The sequence below is a fragment of the Pan troglodytes genome, chromosome 16 (genome assembly GCF_028858775.2).
Source record: "Pan troglodytes isolate AG18354 chromosome 16, NHGRI_mPanTro3-v2.0_pri, whole genome shotgun sequence".
NCBI lineage: Eukaryota > Metazoa > Chordata > Mammalia > Primates > Hominidae > Pan > Pan troglodytes.
Genome location: NC_072414.2, coordinates 26834437 through 26856171, shown reverse-complemented (window position 1 = coordinate 26856171; position 21735 = coordinate 26834437). Strand labels below are relative to the sequence as shown.

The 21735-nt window shown below is 36.7% G+C and overlaps 1 protein-coding gene across 2 annotated transcripts in view; it reads left to right on the top strand.

Annotated features, from left to right (window-relative positions):
• AQR (aquarius intron-binding spliceosomal factor) overlaps window positions 1-21735 on the top strand; it is a 115091-nt gene that overhangs the window by 52300 nt on the left and 41056 nt on the right. For both annotated transcript variants that reach the window (XM_510286.8, XM_054667335.2), the window contains exons 16-22: window positions 1445-1586; window positions 6305-6483; window positions 9908-10075; window positions 12117-12286; window positions 15757-15998; window positions 18902-19048; window positions 19637-19706. In XM_510286.8, the coding sequence (XP_510286.3) occupies window positions 1445-1586; window positions 6305-6483; window positions 9908-10075; window positions 12117-12286; window positions 15757-15998; window positions 18902-19048; window positions 19637-19706 (1118 nt within the window). The remainder of the gene's footprint in view (window positions 1-1444; window positions 1587-6304; window positions 6484-9907; window positions 10076-12116; window positions 12287-15756; window positions 15999-18901; window positions 19049-19636; window positions 19707-21735) is intronic.

Below are 21735 nucleotides of genomic sequence, written 5' to 3'. Positions count from 1 at the left end.
CTAGATTTGTTAATTCAGTGAGTATTGCAAAGTGGTGACATTTTAGTTGTCATTTTTTTAAATAAAAATGTGCTATTGAAAGAAATTGAGTTAGATTACAAGTCAGAGTTTACTAATATAAATAATGTTAAATTTTTGTACATCAATGTTTGTTGTATTTAAGTTTATTTTTTTTTTTTTTGGTAGTATGGACAACAACGATGAGACTATGACTTATCAGTAAAATGTGTTCTGGGATTTTTTAAAACCTTTTTGATATTGCAGCTCAGTGGTCACTTATTGTCTAAGAGAAATAGTGTTAAGTGAGAATAATGAAAAGGGGGAGTCTGGAATAACATACAAACAATGTCTGGTCCTTAAAGTTTAGCCAGAAGGCAAGTTCAGAGCACAATAATAATCATTGGAGATTGATTTATGCAATGTAACATAGTAATTCAGTATTCATGCTAAATTTTGTCATGGGCTAAATTTATGGTAACATTATTCACTTCAGTATTTTGCCAAATATAAATTAGGTGATAAGGGAAGAAGTTTTAAACTACTTGAGACTGTTAGTACAAGTATCTTTAAATACTTTGAAGGAGTACTGTTTACATACAGATCACTCATATGCAGATTACATGTATTAATAAAACTCATCCTTCACCCCAATTCTCTCTTTTTTTTTTTTTTTATTTGTGACGGAGTTTTGCTCTTGTTGCCCAGGCTGGAGTGCAAGGACATGATCTTGGCTCCCTGCAACCTCTGCCTCCCGGGTTCAAGTGATTCTCCTGCCTCAGCCTCCTGAGTAGCTGGGATTACAGGCGTCCGCCATGACACCCAGCTAATATTTTGTATTTTTAGTAGAGATGGGGTTTCACTATGTTGGCTAGGCTGTCTCAAACTCCTGACCTCAGGTGATCCACCGGCCTCGGCTTCCCAAAGTGCTGGGATTACAGGCGTGAGCCACCGTGCCCGGCCTCACCCCTAATTCTTAGTAGCCAACATTTATTAATCTGGTTTTAACATCTGTGTGAAAACAAAAATAAGTTGTTATCAGATATGCTGCATTTCAGGCATTCATTAGATTCTTATAGTTTTGAGGTGCCAGTTTTTTAATACAGAGAGCAAATATCTGATTAAAAGAATAATTCAGGCTGGGCGTGGTGGCTCACGCCTGTAATCTCAGCACTTTGGGAGGCCAAGGTGGGCGGATCACAAGGTCAGGAGTTCGAGACCAGCCTGGCCAACATAGTGAAACCCTGTCTCTACTAAAAACACAAAAAATTAGCCAGGCATGGTGGCAGGTGCCTGTAATCCCAGCTACTCAGGAGGCTGAGGCAGGAGAATGGCTTGAATCTGGGAGGCGGAGGTTGCAGTGAGACGAGATTGTGCAGGTGACAGAGCGAGACTCCGTCTAAAAAAAAAAAAAAAATTCAAATATGGATCTTTTTTTCCTTTTCAGGTTGTCTTGCTCTTCCCAAATTGAATTTGCAGTTTTTGACTCTTCATGACTACCTGCTAAGGAACTTTAACCTCTTCCGCTTAGAATCAACTTATGAAATTCGTCAGGACATTGAAGATAGTGTCAGCAGAATGAAGCCATGGTTAGTAAATTGGTTCCACCTGTAATGAAGAGATGCAAACAGTGACTGATAAACTTCTGTCAGAAACCTTATAAGTATATTTAGAAATAATATACTGGCACAAAAGTGCCCTCTAAAATAGGAGATATTTACTCTTTGAGACATTTTTAAATGTGAATTAACATACATCAAAAGTGCTAAAATATAAACCACATATCTGGGTACTTGGGAATGGGAGTGGGAGACTGGGGATAAGGGAGAAGAAGTCATCATGCTCAAGAAGGGAAGGGGGAAATGTAGAGGGAGTAGGTCAGACCTTACTTAAAGGCCGATTGGAAGGCTAGGGGTTGGCCAAGCAGGCCCGTACTAGGTCAGGACAGTTTAAGTCCTGGAGGAAGCTTATGATAAAGGGGTGTTCCATTAATCCAGCTACTCTTGTCACTGTTGCCACAGTATTCTCAGGCAGCCTCTCTAGGGGAATGGACAGAGGATTAGGGCTGTTGCTGCACATTGCCTGGGGTGGTACATTAGAAAATCTCTGTCTCTCTACCCATAGATTCTGTGGAAGAAAGTAAATCACCAGGATTTACTTTTAGGGCCAGTTGAGTTGGTCTTGTTATTTGAGGAATTCTTCTGCATAAACTCCACTCCCCACCTGCTAGCTCATGTCTGAAATTCCGTTAGCTAAGAAAAGTCTTTCATTCTGGTAATTGTAGCAGCTCTGCATTACAAGAATTTGTAAGGTTAATTTGGTTTTATAGATATGGCTGACTTTAGGCAAATGCTCTTTATTCACTATTTCATTCACAATTTCATCAAGTATGAAATTGATGGATGTAAGTTATACATCACAAGTGATTATAAATGAGTAAAATACTATGAGATGGATTTTTATTACATTATATAATAGGACACCATGTATACATACACGATTATACTGCATTTTATGTGAAAAGCTGAACAGCTTTGGAATGTGAACTGATTCAGGTATCTTCCAGGCTTCTGCTTACTAATTATGGAGAGCTACCACAGACACTGTGATTATGATCTATTTTTTCACTTCCATGTTTTATTTCATAGAGAGTTCTATTTTTTAATTGTTATGTGAAAAGTTATTCTGGGTGAGACTATAAAATACAACACAAAGCATTTTTGACTTAATAATCAGTTGAGTCAGTAGGCAGGCAAACACTGTGAAATTTGTATACCCACTGGCTGATCATTCCTGCCCACAGCTTTGCTGAAATTGTTGCCCATTGTTTGCACCCTAGGGGAGTGCTTGATCAGAAAACTTCTTTACAATTTATGGTTACCTTGAGTTTATATGCTCAGATTCTGGGCCTAATTTTGGCCATTTTGCAGACTAGGGATTTATTAACTGGCAGTTCAACAAATAGAATTCATTTATATTTTACTTAAATGCCAAGTGCAACAAAAATACTTTGAGTTCTTTTGGTCTATTAATAAAAAAAAATTTTTTTAATTATACCATTTTCTGGCTGGGGAAGAAAATGTCACTTTTTGGAGTTAATTCATTCACACTGGTAATAACAGATTTTTCTAAATTTACATTTTTAATGCCCATCATTGAAAATTATTAAAAATGTTGAAACCTAAAAGGGGGCCAGGCTTCTTTCTGTTTCATGTATCTTGAAGATGAAAACCAGCAGAGGCATTTTTACTCATTACATGGTTCCAATGATTATGTTTTCAGGGTGCTGAAGCCCACTAACCAGCAGTAAGAGAGGATGTGCTTAAGGGCCAGAAATCTATACTTTTTAATGCTTCAAGTAGATTTTATAAGAAGAGAAAGGGGTAAGGGGAGTAGACTAGCGGTTGCTTGGGTTTGGTAACAGGGATTGACTGCAACTGGACAAGAGGGATCTTTTTAAAGATGACGGAAATGTTCCACAACTGGATTTTGTGGTGATGGATGCACAACTCTGTAAATTTACTGAGAACTATGGACTTGTATATTTATAGTGGATAAATGTTATGGTATGTAAACTATACTGCATTAAAGCTGTAAAAAATGGAGGAGGTGATAGGAAGTTGTTTCACAAGGGTTTAGCCACTAAGTAATTCCTTTTAGACATTGTCCCAATACTAACCAAGCCATTGATTGCAGAACTTTGTTTTTAATTAGTTTCTCTTTTTAATGTTATGAAGTGCTACAATTTTTTGTTGTGACATAAAGTCTTTACATAGGAGGCAGTTTATCTTTGTAGGTATGTCGTATTCTGCAGTACTTCGTAACTTTGGAGTGTTGCTTCAGTTTTTATGTTACATATTTCCCAAATACAACTTTTTAATATAAAAACTAAAGACTAGTTAGACTGACATAAGAAGAAAGAATGGGCATTGGGATGTTAGTGGTTCTGTTTATTACAACTAGCTTGTTTTTTTTTTTTCCTTCCAATCCATAGCAACATCTTTTAAATGATTTAAATATGCTCTAAAGGAGGTTTTTGCATAGATATTATTTGTTTGCTTGTTTTTAATTTTTTTTAAATTATAGCTTGTCCTAAAATGTATTTGAAACAGCTTATAGAAATACTTAAAATATAGAAAATAAAATATTAACAATTGAAATGGTCTTTAAGAAGAGGATAAAAGGATAACAATATAAAATAAAACTAAGTAAAGAGGTCCTTCAGAAATGAAAGAGAAATAAAGACAGAAAAACAGAAGAGAACAAAAACTGAGAGAGTTTATGACCACTAGACTGCCTTATAATAAATGCTAAGGGAAGTTCTCCAAGCTGAAATAAAAAGCTGCCAATTTGTAACATGAAGAGACCCTGAATAGCTAAAGCAATCTTGATCAAGAAGAACAAAGCTGGAGACATCATACTTCCTGATTTCAAATTATATTACAAAGCTACAGTGGTCAAAACAGTATGTTACTGGCATAAAAACACATAGACCAACAAAAGAGAACAGAAAGCCCAGAAGTAAACCCACACTTGTACAATCATTTAATCTTCGATGCATGTGCCAAGAGTATACAATGGGGAAATGAAAATGGTCTTGGGAAAGCTGGATATCTACTTGTAAAAAAATGAAATTGGATCCCTATATTACATGATACACAAAAGTTAACTGAAGATAGATTGAAGATTTTAACGTAAGACCTGAACCCATGAAACTCCGAGAAGAAAACATAGGGGAAAAGCTCCATAACATTTGTCTTGGCAATGATTTTTGGGTGATACCAAAAGCACGGAGAACAAAAGCAAAAATAAGTAAGTGGGGACCACATCAAACTGAAAAGTTTCTATACAGCAAAGGAAACAGTCAACAAAATGAAAAGGCAGCCTTACAGAATGGAAGAAAATATTTGCAAACCATGTATCTGATTAGAAGTTAATATCCAAAATATGTAAGGAACTCATAATACTCAATAGCAGAAGACCAAATAACCCAATAAAAAATGGGTGAAGGACTTCAGTACTATTTTTTGTAGGAAGACATACAAATGACAGATAGATGAAAAGGTGTTCAACATCACAAATCATCAAGGGAATGCATACCAAAACCACAATGAGATATTCAAACCTCACACCTGTTAGAATGGCTGTTATCAAAAGTCAAAAGATAACAAGTGTTTGCAAGGATGTGGAGAAAAGGGAACTCTTATACACTATTGGTGGGAATGTCAATTAGTGCAGCCATTATGGAAAGCGGTATGGAGGTTCATCAAAAAATTAAAAAACAGAGCTGTCATATGGTCCAGCAAACCCACTTCTGAATGTTTATCCAAAGGAAATAAAATCACTATCCCAAAGAGATGTCTGCACTCTTGTGTTCATTGCAGCATTATTCACAATAACCAAGATGTGGAAACAACTTAAGGGCTGAATGGATAAAGAAAATGTGAAAATGTGGTGTGTGTGTACGTATATAAAAACACACAATGGGATATGATTCACCTTTTAAAAAGAAGGAAATCCTTTTTTTGACAACATGGATAAACCTGGAGTACATTATGCTAAATGTATTAAGCCAGATACAGATAGACAAAAACTGATTATCTCACTTTACATATGGAATCTAAAAAAGGCAAATTCATAGAAGCAGTAGAAGGGCAGTTATCAGGTTGTAGGTGGGGGGAATGGGGTCATATTGGTCAAAGGGTCTAAACTTTCAGTTACAAGATACATAAGTTTGGAGATCTAATGTAAAGTATAGTGACTATAATTAATGTTTTATGTACTTGAAACTTGCCAGGATAGATCTTAAGTATTCTTACCACACACACAAAAAATGCTAACTGTGTTGGTAATGATATCACAGTGTATACATAGTTTAAAACATCACATTGTATTCCTTAACTATATACAATTTTTATTTGTCAAGTATACCTCAATAAAGCTGAAATAAAACTAAGTGTGCTGGATTATTTATTTCTTTGATAAAATGGCTCAGCCCCAGAATGCTCTTATGTACATAGGGTTAGCTTTTTTCTTAGGTTGGAGAGGAGATATTCCTCTACTTCTCTTTCTTTTCTGGACCATGTTTGCCTGTTTCATGCTATCATATCCCTGTTTCATGCTATCTTATATACTTTGCATACTTTGAGAGTTAAAGGTTTTTTTTTTTAAGTTAAGAAATAAGGGTTACTAATATTAGGACTTAAATACTAGCTGAACAGTATTCCTACTTACTAGTTTTAACTTGTCTAAAAGTTGGGGATAAATTATTTTTTGTTTGAGTAATCATCCATTTCTTTGGTTTCAGGCAATCTGAATATGGTGGTGTAGTGTTTGGTGGTTGGGCGCGAATGGCCCAGCCCATTGTGGCTTTCACTGTCGTTGAAGTGGCCAAACCCAACATAGGTGAAAACTGGCCAACCCGAGTTCGTGCAGATGTTACCATAAATCTCAATGTCAGAGATCACATCAAAGATGAATGGGAAGGTAAGTTTGTATTTCAAAAAGTGACATTACCTTTTGCCTTGTTATGAACTTTCACTTAGAGCATTAACAAAGTACTTTTACTAAATGTTATCCTTTAAAGCTTTTATTCAGCGTTATCCTTGAAATTTGATTTAAAGAATAGCAACTTTTTTTCTAATTATTAGTTTTAAAAATACCAGGGATCATACAAGAATATTTAGGTATCTTAATACTTTAATAAAAAGTATAAAATTGCATACATATCAAAGTTTTGAAAACTGAAGTTTGCAAAGCCTAGAGGAGAGCATTTTAAGTCTTAAATTTAGCAAAATAATATTTATGGATTTCTGGGATCAATATAAAAGAATAAAAATATTCTTTTTCTTTGTTCACCAAAGAGCAGGGAGAAAGCCCACATATAACATGCAAACATGCAGAGCAGTAAGGAAAATTGGTATTTTTCAAAAGATAAAAGTAGCCAAGGTGAAAAAAATAGAAATACATACACTTTGTGGAAAATAAAAATTAGGCAAGCTTAAAAAGAATATGTGGGGGTGGGCAGGGCTATAGTGAAACAATTCAGAAATAAATAATAGTTTATTTGCACCTAAGGCAGAAAGGATAAAGAGTCAGTGAAATCAAATGTAGTCAAGGATATATAATAATTGCAAAGAAATTAAAGGAGTTATTCCTCCTATTTTTGCTAGGCAAGATTTTAAGGATTAGAGTTCCATGTCAAAATTAATTTGTTTTGGAGGCAGATATGTTCAAAATTACTAAGTCCAATAGAGTTAAAACATCAATAAGACATCTGCCAGAAGTGACATATGAACTGATTTCTAATAGGCAGTTTTATATTTTTCTCCCAGCTGTCCTGTGAGAGGTCTTACTTGATGCCCTGTTTTGAGAAACAGTAGGTTTTACCTCCTTCTACCTTCTTGGCATGCCAGAAGGAAAGGGATAGTCCCTTAATGGATCTGTTTTCAGAAATTATTACTACCAGTGTAGCTGTTTATAATCATGGGAACTATATCAAAGAATTCTGAAGGAATCCAGCAACAAAGCTAGCCAAATGTTTAACAAATGCCTACTGTAGCGGGTATAGTTTATGACAGATTGTTTTATAACCCTTGTATCCTTCAAAAGAGTTCCATCCTGGTATTTTACTCATCTAGACTAATGTGCACCTTTATTATTGCTGAGCCTCGAGAAAGCCATTAAGTTGCTGGAGAAGGTCTCATATTTATTATTCCTTGAAGCTTAAGGAGATATTAAACACTGTGGGTAATAAACTGAGATAACTTACTGGGTACCCCCAGAAGTAGTAAATAGTTGGAATTTTGTTTATTTTAAAGGACTCTATAGGAATTTATAGATGAGAGGTCTGCATTTTGGTGTTAAGGAAAACAAAAGGATGTTTAAAAACAGGCCACTTCTCCCATTACTGACTGCTTTCAGAAGGACATGAGACAGTCTTTTTTTCTTTTAAACATCAGCCTCTGGTAGAATGAGAACTGGACGGGGTACATTTTGATGGGCAAGATAGGGCACAATAGGGTATTGTGGGATGAGTGATAATCTGGGGTATGATGGAGAGAAAAGTGTTTTCTGGGAGGCCTGGGCCAAAAACCAGCCCCTATATTGATCACAGATAGGGTAGCCAAATAGAAAATGGAGTAAAAAGGAGAGATTCTGTAAACAATAATACATTTTTTTTTTTTTTTTAGATGGAGTCTCACTCTGTCGCCCAGTCTGGAGTGCAGTGGCACAATCTCGGCTCACTGCAACCTCCACCTCCTGGGTTCAAACAATTCTCTGCCTCAGCCTCCCGAGTAGCTGGGATTACAGGCACCTGCCACCACGCCCAGCTAATTTTTTGTATTTTTAGTAGAGACGGGGTTTCACCATCTTGGCCAGGCTGGTCTTGTGATCTACCCACCTCAGCCTCCCAAAGTGCTGGGATTACAGGCGTGAGCCACCGCGCCCAGCTGAATATTGTTTTATAAAAGTAAATTTTAAAGATTATTAAACTAAATACCATAAAACATTCCTTTTGTCCCTTTGAAAAGGTGTGAACCTCAAGCCCTTATCTTCTTCAATATTCTCATTTAAAGTTAAGGAAACAGAATTCATGAAATGGAAATGCCAGATTTGCTCCAGAAAGCACAGCTAGGATAGGGTGGATACAAATGGTTGCAAGGAGAGAGACATATAGGATTTTAAAAAATGTAGATCTAAGATGTCCCAGAGTAAAGTGGTTTGTTTTAGGAAGGAACAAGAGGTCATCCCTCAGTGATGCCAAAAAGTAACTCCTATCTTGGGAGAGGATAAATGACTTCTCAGGACCACTTCTTTGGCTGTAAGACTTAGAAGTTTTAATGAGCTGTGCAGATCAGACGTCACACAGGTAGTACAACTCAGAGAGTAGGATGATTCCCATTCATTCTCATTACTTCTCTTGCTGCTTTGCATAGAATTTATTGGGAAATAATTAAGTCAGTATTATGAATAGAGTTATTATTTCTACCTTTACCCATACTCTAACCAGTCCCCCAATTAAAACAAACCAAAATATTTTCAGTACTATTAGCCATATGCCCACATTGTTGATTTGATTTCATTGTGTTTGTTGTTAACAAGGTTGTGAGCAAGCAGACTGTTTACATTTACATTTATGTCATGTAATGGCTAACAAAAACATCAGAAATGGAATGAAGATTAAGTGGTGTAGCATTACATGCTGTGAGGTCTAATTTTATAATTCTTGTCTTCCAGTTTCTCTACTTTTAATAGAGCTGGGAAGCCATTTGAGTTCATTATGGGTCTAGTGACCAAGAAGCTGTGGACTCTGGCACAAGTCTCCTATTTCTTGACATTCACTTATAAAAATGTTCACGATTTGCCAACTGAAACTGTATATATTCAGCCATCTTTCTCAAGATCATATCTGTAAACAATACTTTTTTGCCTTGATGAATTATTCTTGAGTTGACCTGTTTTAGTGAAATACAATTAGGCTGTCTTTGGAATGACACTGATAGATAGTTTAAACTGATATTAAAAACCTGCTAAATATGCTATAGATGGATTATATGCCAGCCATATTTTTGGTTACTTATTAAGATTGTTAAAAATAAGAATGATGACGAACATCCAATTTTGGAGCTGTAGCATGACTTGGAGGGCTTATTCAGTAATATATTCATGGCATGAATGTTTCTAATTTTAATATAAAGAGGTTTTCATTTCAATTAATGCTATGAAATATTGAGTATTAAAGATTATAGAAAAGCCCATAATTGTGTTACAATGCGATAATAATCATTGGTCACTCACGGTATCTCTCTACCAAAGATAAGAGGTAGAGAGGCAAATAAGAATTTGCCTACAAAAGACTGAAAACAATGAAATTCTAATAAATGAAAATGTCTTTATATCTTACCAGGTCTTCGTAAGCATGATGTATGCTTTTTAATTACCGTACGTCCCACAAAACCTTATGGCACTAAGTTTGACCGTAGGAGACCTTTTATTGAGCAGGTTGGCCTGGTTTATGTCAGAGGCTGTGAAATTCAGGGCATGCTGGATGATAAAGGACGTGTCATTGAAGATGGTATGGTGACCTATATTTTTGAAAGAATGTGTGTATAGAATGATAAATTTCTTTGCCTTTTTTCCTTTTTGCTTCTTAGGTAATATTTTTTAGTTGTTTTACCTACTAAATTGACACAAAGGATTTTGTATCAAATATGTGTAGGGTACCTACTGTGCAGTTTTAGATATAGGTAACATGGTTTCTCACTGTGTCACACAGGCTGGAGTTCAGTGGCACAATCTCGGCTCACTGCAACCTCTGCCTCCTGGGTTCATGCGATTCTCCAGCCTCAGCCCTGCTAGTAGCTGGGACCATAGGCACGTGCGACCATGCCCGGTTAATTTTTATAGAGCTGGGGTTTCCCCATGTTGCCCAGGCTGGTCTCAAACTCCTGAGATCAAGCAGTCCACTTGCCTCGGCCTCCCAAAGTGCTGGGATTACAGACATGAGCCACCACCACACCCAGACAGTTTCAAAACTTCTATGTTAGATATTGGAAAGGACAGGATCTTTTTCTTTTTTTCCCCCCAAGACGGAGTTTTGCTCTGTCAACCAGGCTGGAGTCCAGTGGCGCGATCTCGGCCCACTGCAACCTCTGCCTCCCAAGTTCAAGCAATTCTACCTCAGCCACCCCAGTAGCTGGGATTACAGGTGCCTGCCACCGCGCCTGGCTAATTTTTGTATTTTTAGTAGAGACAGAGTTTCACCATGTTGGCCAGGCTGGTCTCGAACTCTGGGACAGGATCTTTTGAAATCATCTTTATTCAAAGCTTTTTAAAATATGTAATACTTTAGAATATTTTTTTTTTAAGAAACACTCTAAATATCTCTTACAGTTGTCCAAGCTGTTTTGTGTTCAATGATATATTTTTTCTTCTTAAATTTGACTATTTTAATTCATTGTAGTGGTGGTTCTTAATTGGGAACAATACTGTCCTGCGTTTGAAAATGCATAGTGATATTTAGGTTTTCAAATGACTGGGATAGAGGTGAGGAATGGCAGGCTCTTGGCATTAGGTAACTGTGAGCCAAGGATGCTAAACATCTGAACAGAAATAAAAGAAGGAATTATCCTGCATAAGATGCCAACTTTACCGCATTTAAAAACACTGCTTTACAAAATTAGTCAGTTATTTGATTTCTTACGTGTATCACTTATTATCCCTTTGAAATTCTTTCTTCTGTTGTCCTGACTTCCTTTATAATACTTATTATTAAATTACAACTGCATACATGTCTAGTGCTTATTTTACAATTTGGTTGTTGAACTTCTTTTGAAACTTCAGTCAGTTTCTGCCATCTGTGGTTTAGAGATTATATCATTGCTAAACTGCTGATGATTAAGTTATTTATCTCTAGAATGAGAGGAAATAGGAGAAGGGAATGGAAAATGGATGGAATAAGCATAAGGCCACATAATGGAACCAAAGTTCGAGGTCTAAGACCCCCCCTTCCCCCCAGCCCCCCAAAAAAAGAGGAGATATGTCAGAGAGGAAAGAAAAGGCTCTGGGCTTTCAACCATTAGTATCCTACATTTCTGTGTATGTGAAATTTCTTTTCATGCTGGTTATACTAGGTATGGAATGTGGAAGGATGAGAAAAGTGATGAACCTCTGTCAAATTAAGGAATTAATGAATAGAAAACTATGCCTTAAATTCTAAAATACATAGATTTAATTAGAAAATATTTATTGAATACTTAATATACGTAAGGCAGTAGTGGGAGCTATGAGTGACAAAAGTAAAGATAAGTTCTTTGACTTCTAAGTACTCCTATTTTAGTTGAGTGTGTGTACAAATTATTGCAAGTCATGGTGTTGCATCGTAAACATTACATGACTGCTATGGAAGGAAATAGTAAGAATTTAGAGAAAGAAGAAAATATTTTCAGCATCTTAGAATTTGAAGTGGGTGAGTGGAGGGCATTCTACTTTGGGAAGAATGGTTGGAGTTAAGCCTGAACCATTTACTCGCCATTTCTAGAAAAGAAATACTGTTAACTTACTTTGATATTTGAAAAATACATGTTTTATTTAACAAACTTTTTCAAATTGTCCAGGACCTGAACCCAGACCCAATCTTAGAGGAGAATCAAGGACATTTAGAGTGTTTTTGGATCCAAACCAGTATCAACAAGATATGACCAATACTATACAAAATGGAGCAGAGGATGTATATGAAACTTTTAATATAATAATGAGGAGAAAACCAAAGGAAAATAACTTTAAGGTAATTTGGGGGTATGTAACTAAAAGTACTATGTCATAATTTAAGTAACTTTTATGACATAAACACAGAGATATTTGGTTAGAGGAAGATTTGTTAAGAAAAAAATAATGACTGCTTTTATTTTTACTATAAGCAATCCTCTTAAACTTTTAACAAATTGATGAAATATAAAAATTTAAAGAAATTGATTTCTTAAATCTATTTTGTCTTTTGAGGAGTTTAAAAACTTAAAATATAGATGAATCCAAGTGTTATTCTAAAGGTCCACCTCCTTTTTTGCTTTGTGTATATTAGGTATTCAGTTAATGCCCTATTATGAAGTGAAGAGAACTTGCGTACTTGTTTACTGGGGCTTCTTTTTTGAATCAAAAGTAGGTATACTTCCAGGTCACTTTAAGAATACAGATATGGAACCTCAAGGCTCTGAATTACTATATGATATAATATATTTTTACTCATTAGTAGGAAAGGGAGGTTTGGTGGCTCAAAGTTCTACTTTTAGAATAACTTTATGGGGAGAAGAGTTTTAGTAAAGGATAGTTTTAAAAACCATTATTTGAAACTATATTATAAAACTTAAACATTGAACAGTTGTAGCATTTGATATATGTAGCTTTTGCAGAAAGAGTGCCTTTCTTTTCTCTTTCTCCCGAAGTGCAGTACTTCTTAGACATTGCTATCACTTTATTACTTTTATGTAACCCTGTTGTTGTGATTTTTTAAGAAAATCTTTTGAACAGCAGAACTTGTTCTTCATCTCTCCCTGTTGTTGAACACAAATGGAGATATCCTTGATTTCTCTTTGTCTCATACTCTACCTCTAATCTATCAGTAAGTCTGATTAGCTCATCACCTCTGCTGATGCCATGTCCAGGACACCTTTATCTCTCACATCCCTGCCTCCTTTCTTGTCTATTCCTCCCCTTACACATGTCCACATAATGGCTGAATAATCCTTTTAAAATGTGAAGTATACCTTGATTTGATACCCCCACTTAACATTCTTTAATGGTTTCCCATCACATTAGAAAGTTCCTACCATAATCCAAAAGGCCCTCTCATTATCTGTCTTCTGGTGTCCTCTCCAACATCATTTTCTAACACTTTTTCCTTATTCACTCCATGTCAGTCACACTGCCCTCTTTGCTGTTTTTTAAAATAATCCAAGACTTTTCACATGGTGTTCCTTTTACTTAGGTAATTATCCCCAGGTATTTACATAGTTCTTTTCCTCACCTGACATGGGCAACTGTTTTTCAATGTCACCTCCTAAGAGAAGCCTTCCCTGGCAACCTTACCTAAAGTAGCATCTTCCCTTCTCATCATTCTCTACCCTATTACCTTTATTTTTCCTCAGAGCCTTTATCATAACTGATTATTATACATTTGTTATGTATCTGAATTCTTCATTAGAAAGCAATGAAGCAAGCAAGTCTATCAGGGCAGGGTCTTTGTTTTGTCTGCCAGCTTATCCTTAGCACCTAGAACTGTGCCTGTTATATAGTATGTTCTTAATAAACATTTATTGAGTGATCGAAGGATGGAGAAATCTAAGAGTTTCCAAGTTTTATAGTACCTTTGACTGTCACAGTTGGTCAGTTTTCAGTAAGTAAATCTCAGTTACTTCACTGAAAACTAAAACATTGTTTTCTTATATTCATTTGTTTGACTAGTGCCTACTGTAAGTCAGATATTGTGCTAAGATGAAGCTTATGAAGATGAATCAGACACAACTTATACCTTTAGAGAAGCTAGAAATATAGACAGATGCCTACCATGAACAGTTAGAAGGTACCAAAAGCCATAAAAAGCCTGTGGATAAAAGTGTCCTGAAAGTTCAAAGGAGGCATTTAGTTTCTGATCCAAGAAAGAGGGGGAATGATTAACTTGCCTATGTTTAGGAAAAAAAGAATGCTCTTTTGGTTTCTTTGGTGTTTCATTATGTACCTGTGTAGCATCTCTCATTTATTGCCTTTTCTCTTTTCCAGTTTGTACAACCTGTCCTAATCTGGATACTTTATTTTTTGCCTAGACAGTTATAGTAGCCTCCTCTTTGTCTACCCTTGAGTCTCCTCATAGCCAGTCACCTGTTTTTCATGTTTCCTCCTACTGTGTGACACTGATCATTTTACTCTCCTTCTCAGAACATTTCTTTGACTTTCTATTCATGATGTAATAAATCAAAGCTCCTTCGCAAATCTTTTACTTGAGTTCAGTAAAAATGCCACTTTCCTCCAAGAAACCTTTCCTAATGTTAAGTGTCCCCTGCATCCATCTCTCTTATTTACTGTGAAATTTGTTCCCACTGTATTTTGTAACATTCTTTACTATTTACCACATTCTGCTGCTTTGTATTACAGTTAAGGACATATTTTATCTTGCTACTAAAACTGTAATTTCCTTAGAGGGCAGAGCCCTGATCTTATTCGTCATTGTTATGTGAATATACTCATTTGGGTATTCATTCATTCACCCATTCCATATTTAAACTGTTCTAGATTCCTACTCTTGTGGGAATTATATTTTAGTAGGGATTAAACAAATGATAGTAGGGATAGTAGGGATAAAACAAATAACCAAGTACCTGAACAAGAGAATTTCAGGTACTGGTAAGTGTAAGAACATAAAGCAAGGCAACATGATTAAGGGTGTGATTAACATATACTATCTTATCGTTTTCAAAAGTTGTATAACAGTTATGATTTAAAAATGGTCGGTTTGGTTATTTTATTCTTTGAAATTAATAGCCTAGCCTCCAAATTTCTATATGTGAGATAGATCACTTTGTTGAAATGATTTTTGGAAAGTCTAAGAATTTCCCTTGGCTTTTTGTAATTATTTTTGACAGCATATATGCTAACTACTATAATGACCTTTTGTTGTAGTCCTGATTCTTTCCTTCTGAAATTTTATTTGATATTTCCTTTATTTTTATCATTTTGTTTGCTTTTTTATTTCTTCTCACAGTCTTAATTTTAATATTTCTAAGTTGTGACGTTTCATCACAATTGAAGCATACATTAATGTGCTTCTGGTTGTGCGTGACTTTAGCATTAAAGAACTATGGAATATAAAGAGGGAAAAATTCCAGGAGTTACTGAGAGGAAGTATTTTCTTTAAGGGTTTGTTCTATATTGTTTTTTTACTGCTGTGTCCACCTGAGTCTGGTTTTCATCCTACTCAATAGGAGTCAAATGGTAAATTTATTTATGTCATTCTGTCTAAGCGAACTCTTAACGGATAAACTGTTCTTGCTAAGTTTGGTCTTTTGTTTAACTCAGTGTGTGGTATCAGCTGAAAATATAGCTGTTGATTCAGTCTAGCCAAGCACCTGTCAGCCAGCGGAAAATAGCTTCTTGCTCTGAAACACTCGGGAATTCTGGATTAGTGCAGCCAGCTCTGCATTCCAGTAAGTGCAAATGTTTGAGATGTCGTACTGACACAATCTTTTTCTGTCCTTTTACTGACAGGCTGTGCTGGAGACTATTCGGAACCTGATGAATACTGATTGTGTGGTACCTGACTGGCTGCACGATATCATTTTAGGTTATGGGGACCCAAGTAGTGCACATTATTCGAAAATGCCCAATCAGATTGCCACCCTTGATTTCAATGATACATTTCTCTCCATTGAGCATTTAAAAGCCAGCTTCCCTGGTCATAATGTTAAAGTAACTGTAGAAGACCCTGCTCTACAAATACCCCCTTTCAGGTAAAGTCAGAACTGGGTACGCTCCTCTCCAGCATTCTGTAGTCAATGTACGTTATGCCATCAGGATTGTTAGCTAAAGTGAGTTTTGAGTACTATATTTGGATTTTGTTTTAGCAGTCCCTACCTTCACCATACAATCACTGGGATAACTTTATTATATTTGAATCTATTTCTTACTGCAGAAGTTGTTTTAAGACCACAATAAAAGTAGTCTAATACCTAATAAGGGATCAATAAATACTTATTGTCTGAAGAGAACTATATAAATATATTTATAGCATTTGACTAAAATATGTCTTTGCAGTTATGCATAGTCTGGTATGTTTCTCAACTAATGCAGCTGTGTGATGTTGAACTTTGTTTTTAGGAAAAAAATCTGTTTAACTTTGCGTGCTTTCACAAATTTGAAATGTACATAATATAGCTGGGTACAATGGCTCATGCATATAATCCCAGTGACTTCAGAGGCTAAGGCGGGAGGACTGCTTGAGGCCACGAATTCAAAACCAGCCTGGGCAACATAGTGAGACCCCATCTCTAAAAAAATTCAAAAAAGTAGCTGGGCATGGTGGCGCACACCTGTAATTTCAGGAACTCAGGAGGCTGAGGCAGGAGGATTGCGTGAACCCAGGCGTTTAAGGCTGCAGTAAGCTATGGTTGTGCCACTGTACTCCAGCCTGGGTGACAGAGGAAGACCTCATCTCTAAATAAATAAAATAAATACAATAGTCATATTTAATCTTAAATTAGGTCTGGTCTTAAAATTTAAGTGAGAACAGAACAAAGTACCTGAAATAATTGGTTGTTATTCCCTGAATTCCTTCATATGGATTAGTGGTAAGGCACTGAGTATACCTATGGGTGGTAGCCCACAGATTACTTTCTTAGCTAGAAATTAGAAAACACACAGCTTTCAACTGTATATATATATAAAATAATAGGCCAGGTGTGGTGGCTCATGCCTGTAATCCCAACACTTTGGGAGGTGAAGTTGGGAGGATTGCTTGAAGTCAGGAATTCCAGACCACCCTGGGCAACTGAGACCTCAACTCTATTAAAAAAAAAAAAAAAATTAGCAAGATTGGTGTGTGCCTACAGTCCCAGCTATTCAGGAAGCTGAGGTGGGAGGATCACATGAACCCAGGAGTGTGAGGCTGCAGTGAGCTATGATCACACCACTGCACTCTAGCCTGGGTGAGACAGAGCGAGACTCTATCCTAAAATAATAATTAATTATACATTTTAAATATACGTATCCTTTATACACCCAAACCTAGTCTTCCTCCATACTTTCCTAATCCTATTTATGGCAAAGACATTTTTCTACTCCTCCATCTTGAAATCTCAGCATTATTTTTGAATCTTTTTACTCCCATAAAACTCCTGCTATATCTCAGAGATTCTGCCTTGAGGATAGTTTTTTGTTTTTTTTTTTGTTTGTTTTTGCTCTGTCGCCCAGGCTGGAGTGCAGTGGCGCGCTGTCTCTGCTCACTGCAAGCTCCGACTCACGGGTTCACGTCAGTCTCCTGCCTCAGCCTCCGAAGTAGCTGGGACTGCAGGCGCCCGCCACCACGCCTGGCAAATTTTTTTTTTTTTGTATTTTTAGTAGAGACAGGGTTTCACCGTGTTAGCCAGGCTGGTCTCGATCTGCTGACCTCGTGATCCACCCACCTTGGCCTCCCAAAGTGCTGGGATTACAGGCGTGAGCCACCGCGCCCGGCCAAGGATAGTTTTTTCGCTCTGTCGCCCGGGCTGGAGTGCAGTGGCGCCATCTTGGCTCACTGCAAGCTCTGCCTCCCGGGTTCACGCCATTCTCCTGCCTTAGCCTCCTGAGTAGCTGGGACTGCAGGCGCCCGCCACCACGCCCGGCTAATTTTTTGTATTTTTAGTAGAGACGGGGTTTCACCGTGTTAGCCAGGATGGTCTCGATCTCCTGACCTCGTGATTCACCCGCCTCGGCCTCCCAAAGTGCTGGATCACAGGCGTGAGCCAACGCGCCTGGCCGAGCATAGTTTTTTCATGTGCCATTTGTACTGCTCCCTCTTTAGGCCCTCAGCAGTCTTTATGATAGCAAAATCTTTCCTCCCTATCTCACCTCACTAGAATCCATTACATGGTTTACTGCTAGAGCTATTCACTGCCTAGCTAAAAAGCTGATTGCTCCTATTTCTTACCAAAATAAGTGCTGACCACTTAGCCTCATTGGCTCTTAGCATTCTTTGGTGTTATCTATTTTTTTAGAATGTGAAAGACAACTGGAAAAAGTACACATAGAGAATGAATTTTTTAGGTCAATTTTAGGGAGTTCATTGACTTCCCTGAGGTATCTGTGGGGAGTTACCTCCTAACCCCAGGTTATGACCCTCTGCCTTAAAAGCTTCATATTCTAGACATGTCATTACAAGGTTCCTGTCATAACAAGGCTTCTGTCTCTTCAGCCTTATTTTTCTCTACCCTATGCCCAGGCGAAATACGCTGCTTGTACTTGGCCTCTGCTGTTGCTTCTTTCTTCCAGGAATGTCTTCTCTTCCCGTCTTTGAATGTCTAAATTCTTTGAGACTCATCTTAGATGCCATCTGTCCCATGAAATTTTTTTCTGATTAAATGAAGGACAGACAATGAATAAAACACTTTACAATGCACATGAGATAATATTTAATGTTTCTTTAAATTCTCCCTTAATTCTTCGTTAACTGGGTGACTTTTTTAAATTTGAAAACTCCCAACACACGTTAGGGCTTGTAACTCGACCATTTTCAGAGTTTACATACAGATAGTGAGTTCCTTTAAGCCAGAAATGTTTCTTACTCCTCTGATTATCGTGCATACAATGTCATGCACCAGATAGGTACTCAGTAAATCCTTGTTAATTGTAAAAATGAACAGAAGTTTTGGTCTTGTAGGATAACTTTTCCAGTAAGAAGTGGAAAGGGGAAGAAAAGGAAAGATGCGGATGTGGAAGATGAAGACACCGAGGAAGCAAAAACCTTAATTGTTGAGCCCCATGTTATTCCTAATAGGGGTCCTTATCCTTATAATCAACCCAAACGGTAATTTTACTACCTATTATAATTGTAATAATGAATAATAGTTTGCCATTTCAACTGGATTAGGAATGTTTTTAAATTTTCTGTTTCTTTTAAAACTCCACAAAACTCCTGTTTCTGAACCCTCTTTCTATTCTGTCAGTCAGCTGAATAACTGACATTTTAGGCCATTCTGTAGTCATAATATTTCAAAAAGAAACATTTTCAGGTACTATGAGAAATAAATGTTAGAGGTCTACCTTAATTTGAGCAAAGGGTTCTTACTTCATGAGCCTGTGTTACATATAGCAGTAGCCCTAATGCATGTGTGCCATAACTAGTAAATTGGCATTATATTTAGTATTAGAATGGAAACTAGAACTTTGGCACTCCAAATGAGGCCTGGGATGGGCTAAGTACCAAAAAATAACTATAATTCCATTTTAATTGTCTGTGTTGAGGGGTAGAGGTGAAGGGAGTCATTCAGAAGAGATTGAGAGAACTGGGGTAAATACAGAGCAGATATTTAGACCACTGGTCATTGTTGTCTAAATTTGTATTATACAAAGCATCATTTATCTGTACCAACTTTTTATTTACTCTTATTTGCAGTAATACGATTCAGTTCACTCATACACAGATAGAAGCCATCCGTGCTGGAATGCAGCCTGGGCTGACTATGGTAAGAGAATTGTTACACCTGTTTGTTTGTTTGTTTGTTTTCTGAGATGGAGTTTCGCTCTTGTTGCCCATGCCGGAGTGCAGTGGCGCGATCTCAGCTCACTGCAGCCTCTGCCTCCCAGGTTCAAGTGATTCTTCTGCCTCAGCCTCCCAAGTAGCTGAGATTACAGGTACCTGCCACCATGCCTGGCTAATTTTTTGTATTTTTAGTAGAGACAGGGTTTTGCCATATTGGCCAGTCTGGTCTCGAACTCTTGACCTCAGGTGATCCACCTGCCTCAGCCTCCCAATGTGTTGGGATTACAGGCGTGAGCCACCGCACTCAGCCACACCTTTTTTTTTTTTTTTTTTTAACATAGATTAAGACTAGAAGTAAGTAACAGATTTTAGAATGCATTCTATTTCAAGTACAGCAACCCCGCTGAATTTAAGTGTTTACAAGTAAGTGTAGGTTCTTATGCATTTAGAGATCTTGCTGCTTGCTTCAGTGTTCGTAAAGTTTTATTAGAACATGACTGCCCATTTTTTAAAAGTTTTATTTTTAATTGACATGATTGTACTTATTTATGGGGTATGATGTGATGTTTTGATGACTGTATACATTGTGTAATGATCAAATCAGGGTAATTAGCAAATATATCATCCACTTGTTTTCTGCATTGCTTATGGCCACTTTTGTGCTGCAATGGCAGAGATTAGTACTTGCAACAGAGATTGCTTAGCCTGCAAAGCCGAAAATGCTTCCTCTCTGGCTCTTTACAGAAAGAGTCTGCTGACAACTGATTTAGAAGTGTGTTTAATTTTTAAGTATTTGGAGGTTTCCCTGTAATCTTCCAGTTATTGATTTCTGGTCAAAGTCTATTTTGGTCAGAGAATGTATTGTATGATTTTAATTTTTTGGTTTTTGCTTTTTAAATTTGTTAAAATTTGTTTTATGGCCCAGCATATGATCTCTCTTGGTGACTATTTCATGTGTACTTGAAAAGAATGTGTATTCTGTTGTTCTGGAGTAGGTTGTCCTATAAATGTCGATTAGATCCATTTTGTTGATGTTATTATTTAATTTTTCTCTATTATTGCTGATTTTCTGTCTGTTGTTTTGTTGATTACTGAAAGCAGACTATTGAAGTCTCTCACTATAATTATGAATTTGTCTATTTCTCCTTTAGTTCTGTGAATTTTTGCTTAATGTATTTTGAAGCTTCATGGATAAGTGCTTCACACCTTTAGGGTTGTTATGTTGTCTTGGTGAATTGGCCCCATTTATTATTATGTAATGTCTGTCTTCATTGATGGACGTTTTCTATGCTCTGAAGTCTACTTTGTCTGATATTAATATCATTACTGCAGCTTTCTTTTAAGTGGTGTTTGCACGATATTTCTTTTTCTGTCATTTTACTTCTACTTGTCGTTATATTTGAGGTGAGTTTCTTATAAACAGCATATACTTTAGGTATGTTGCTTTATCCATTCTGAGACTCTGTCTTTCAACTTATGTGTTTAGACTATTCACATTTAATGCAAATTAAAGGACACATTTGGATTTAGGCCTATCATTTTTTATTTATTTTCTATTTGTTCCCTTTATTTTGTATTCTTCTGTTTCCCTTTTCATGCCTTCCATTGTGTTATTTGAATAGTTTTGAGTATTATGTTTTTGTTTTTTACATATATATATACATATATATATATACATATATATGTGTATATATATATATATATATTTTTTTTGAGACAGTCTTACTTTGTAGCCCAGGCTGAAGTGTAGTGGCACCATCTTAGCTCACTGCAACCCCTGCTTTCCAAGTGATTCTTGTGCCTCAGCCACCTGAGTAGCTGGGATTACAGGTGTGCACCACCACAGCCAGCTGATATTTTTGTATTTTTAGTAGAGAATTGGGTTTCACTATGTTGGCCAGGCTGGTCTTGAACTCCTGGCCTCAAGTGATCTGCCTGCCTCAGCCTCCCAAAGTGCTGAGATTGCAGGTGTGAGTCACTGTGCCTGGCCTATCATATTCTTTCATTATATT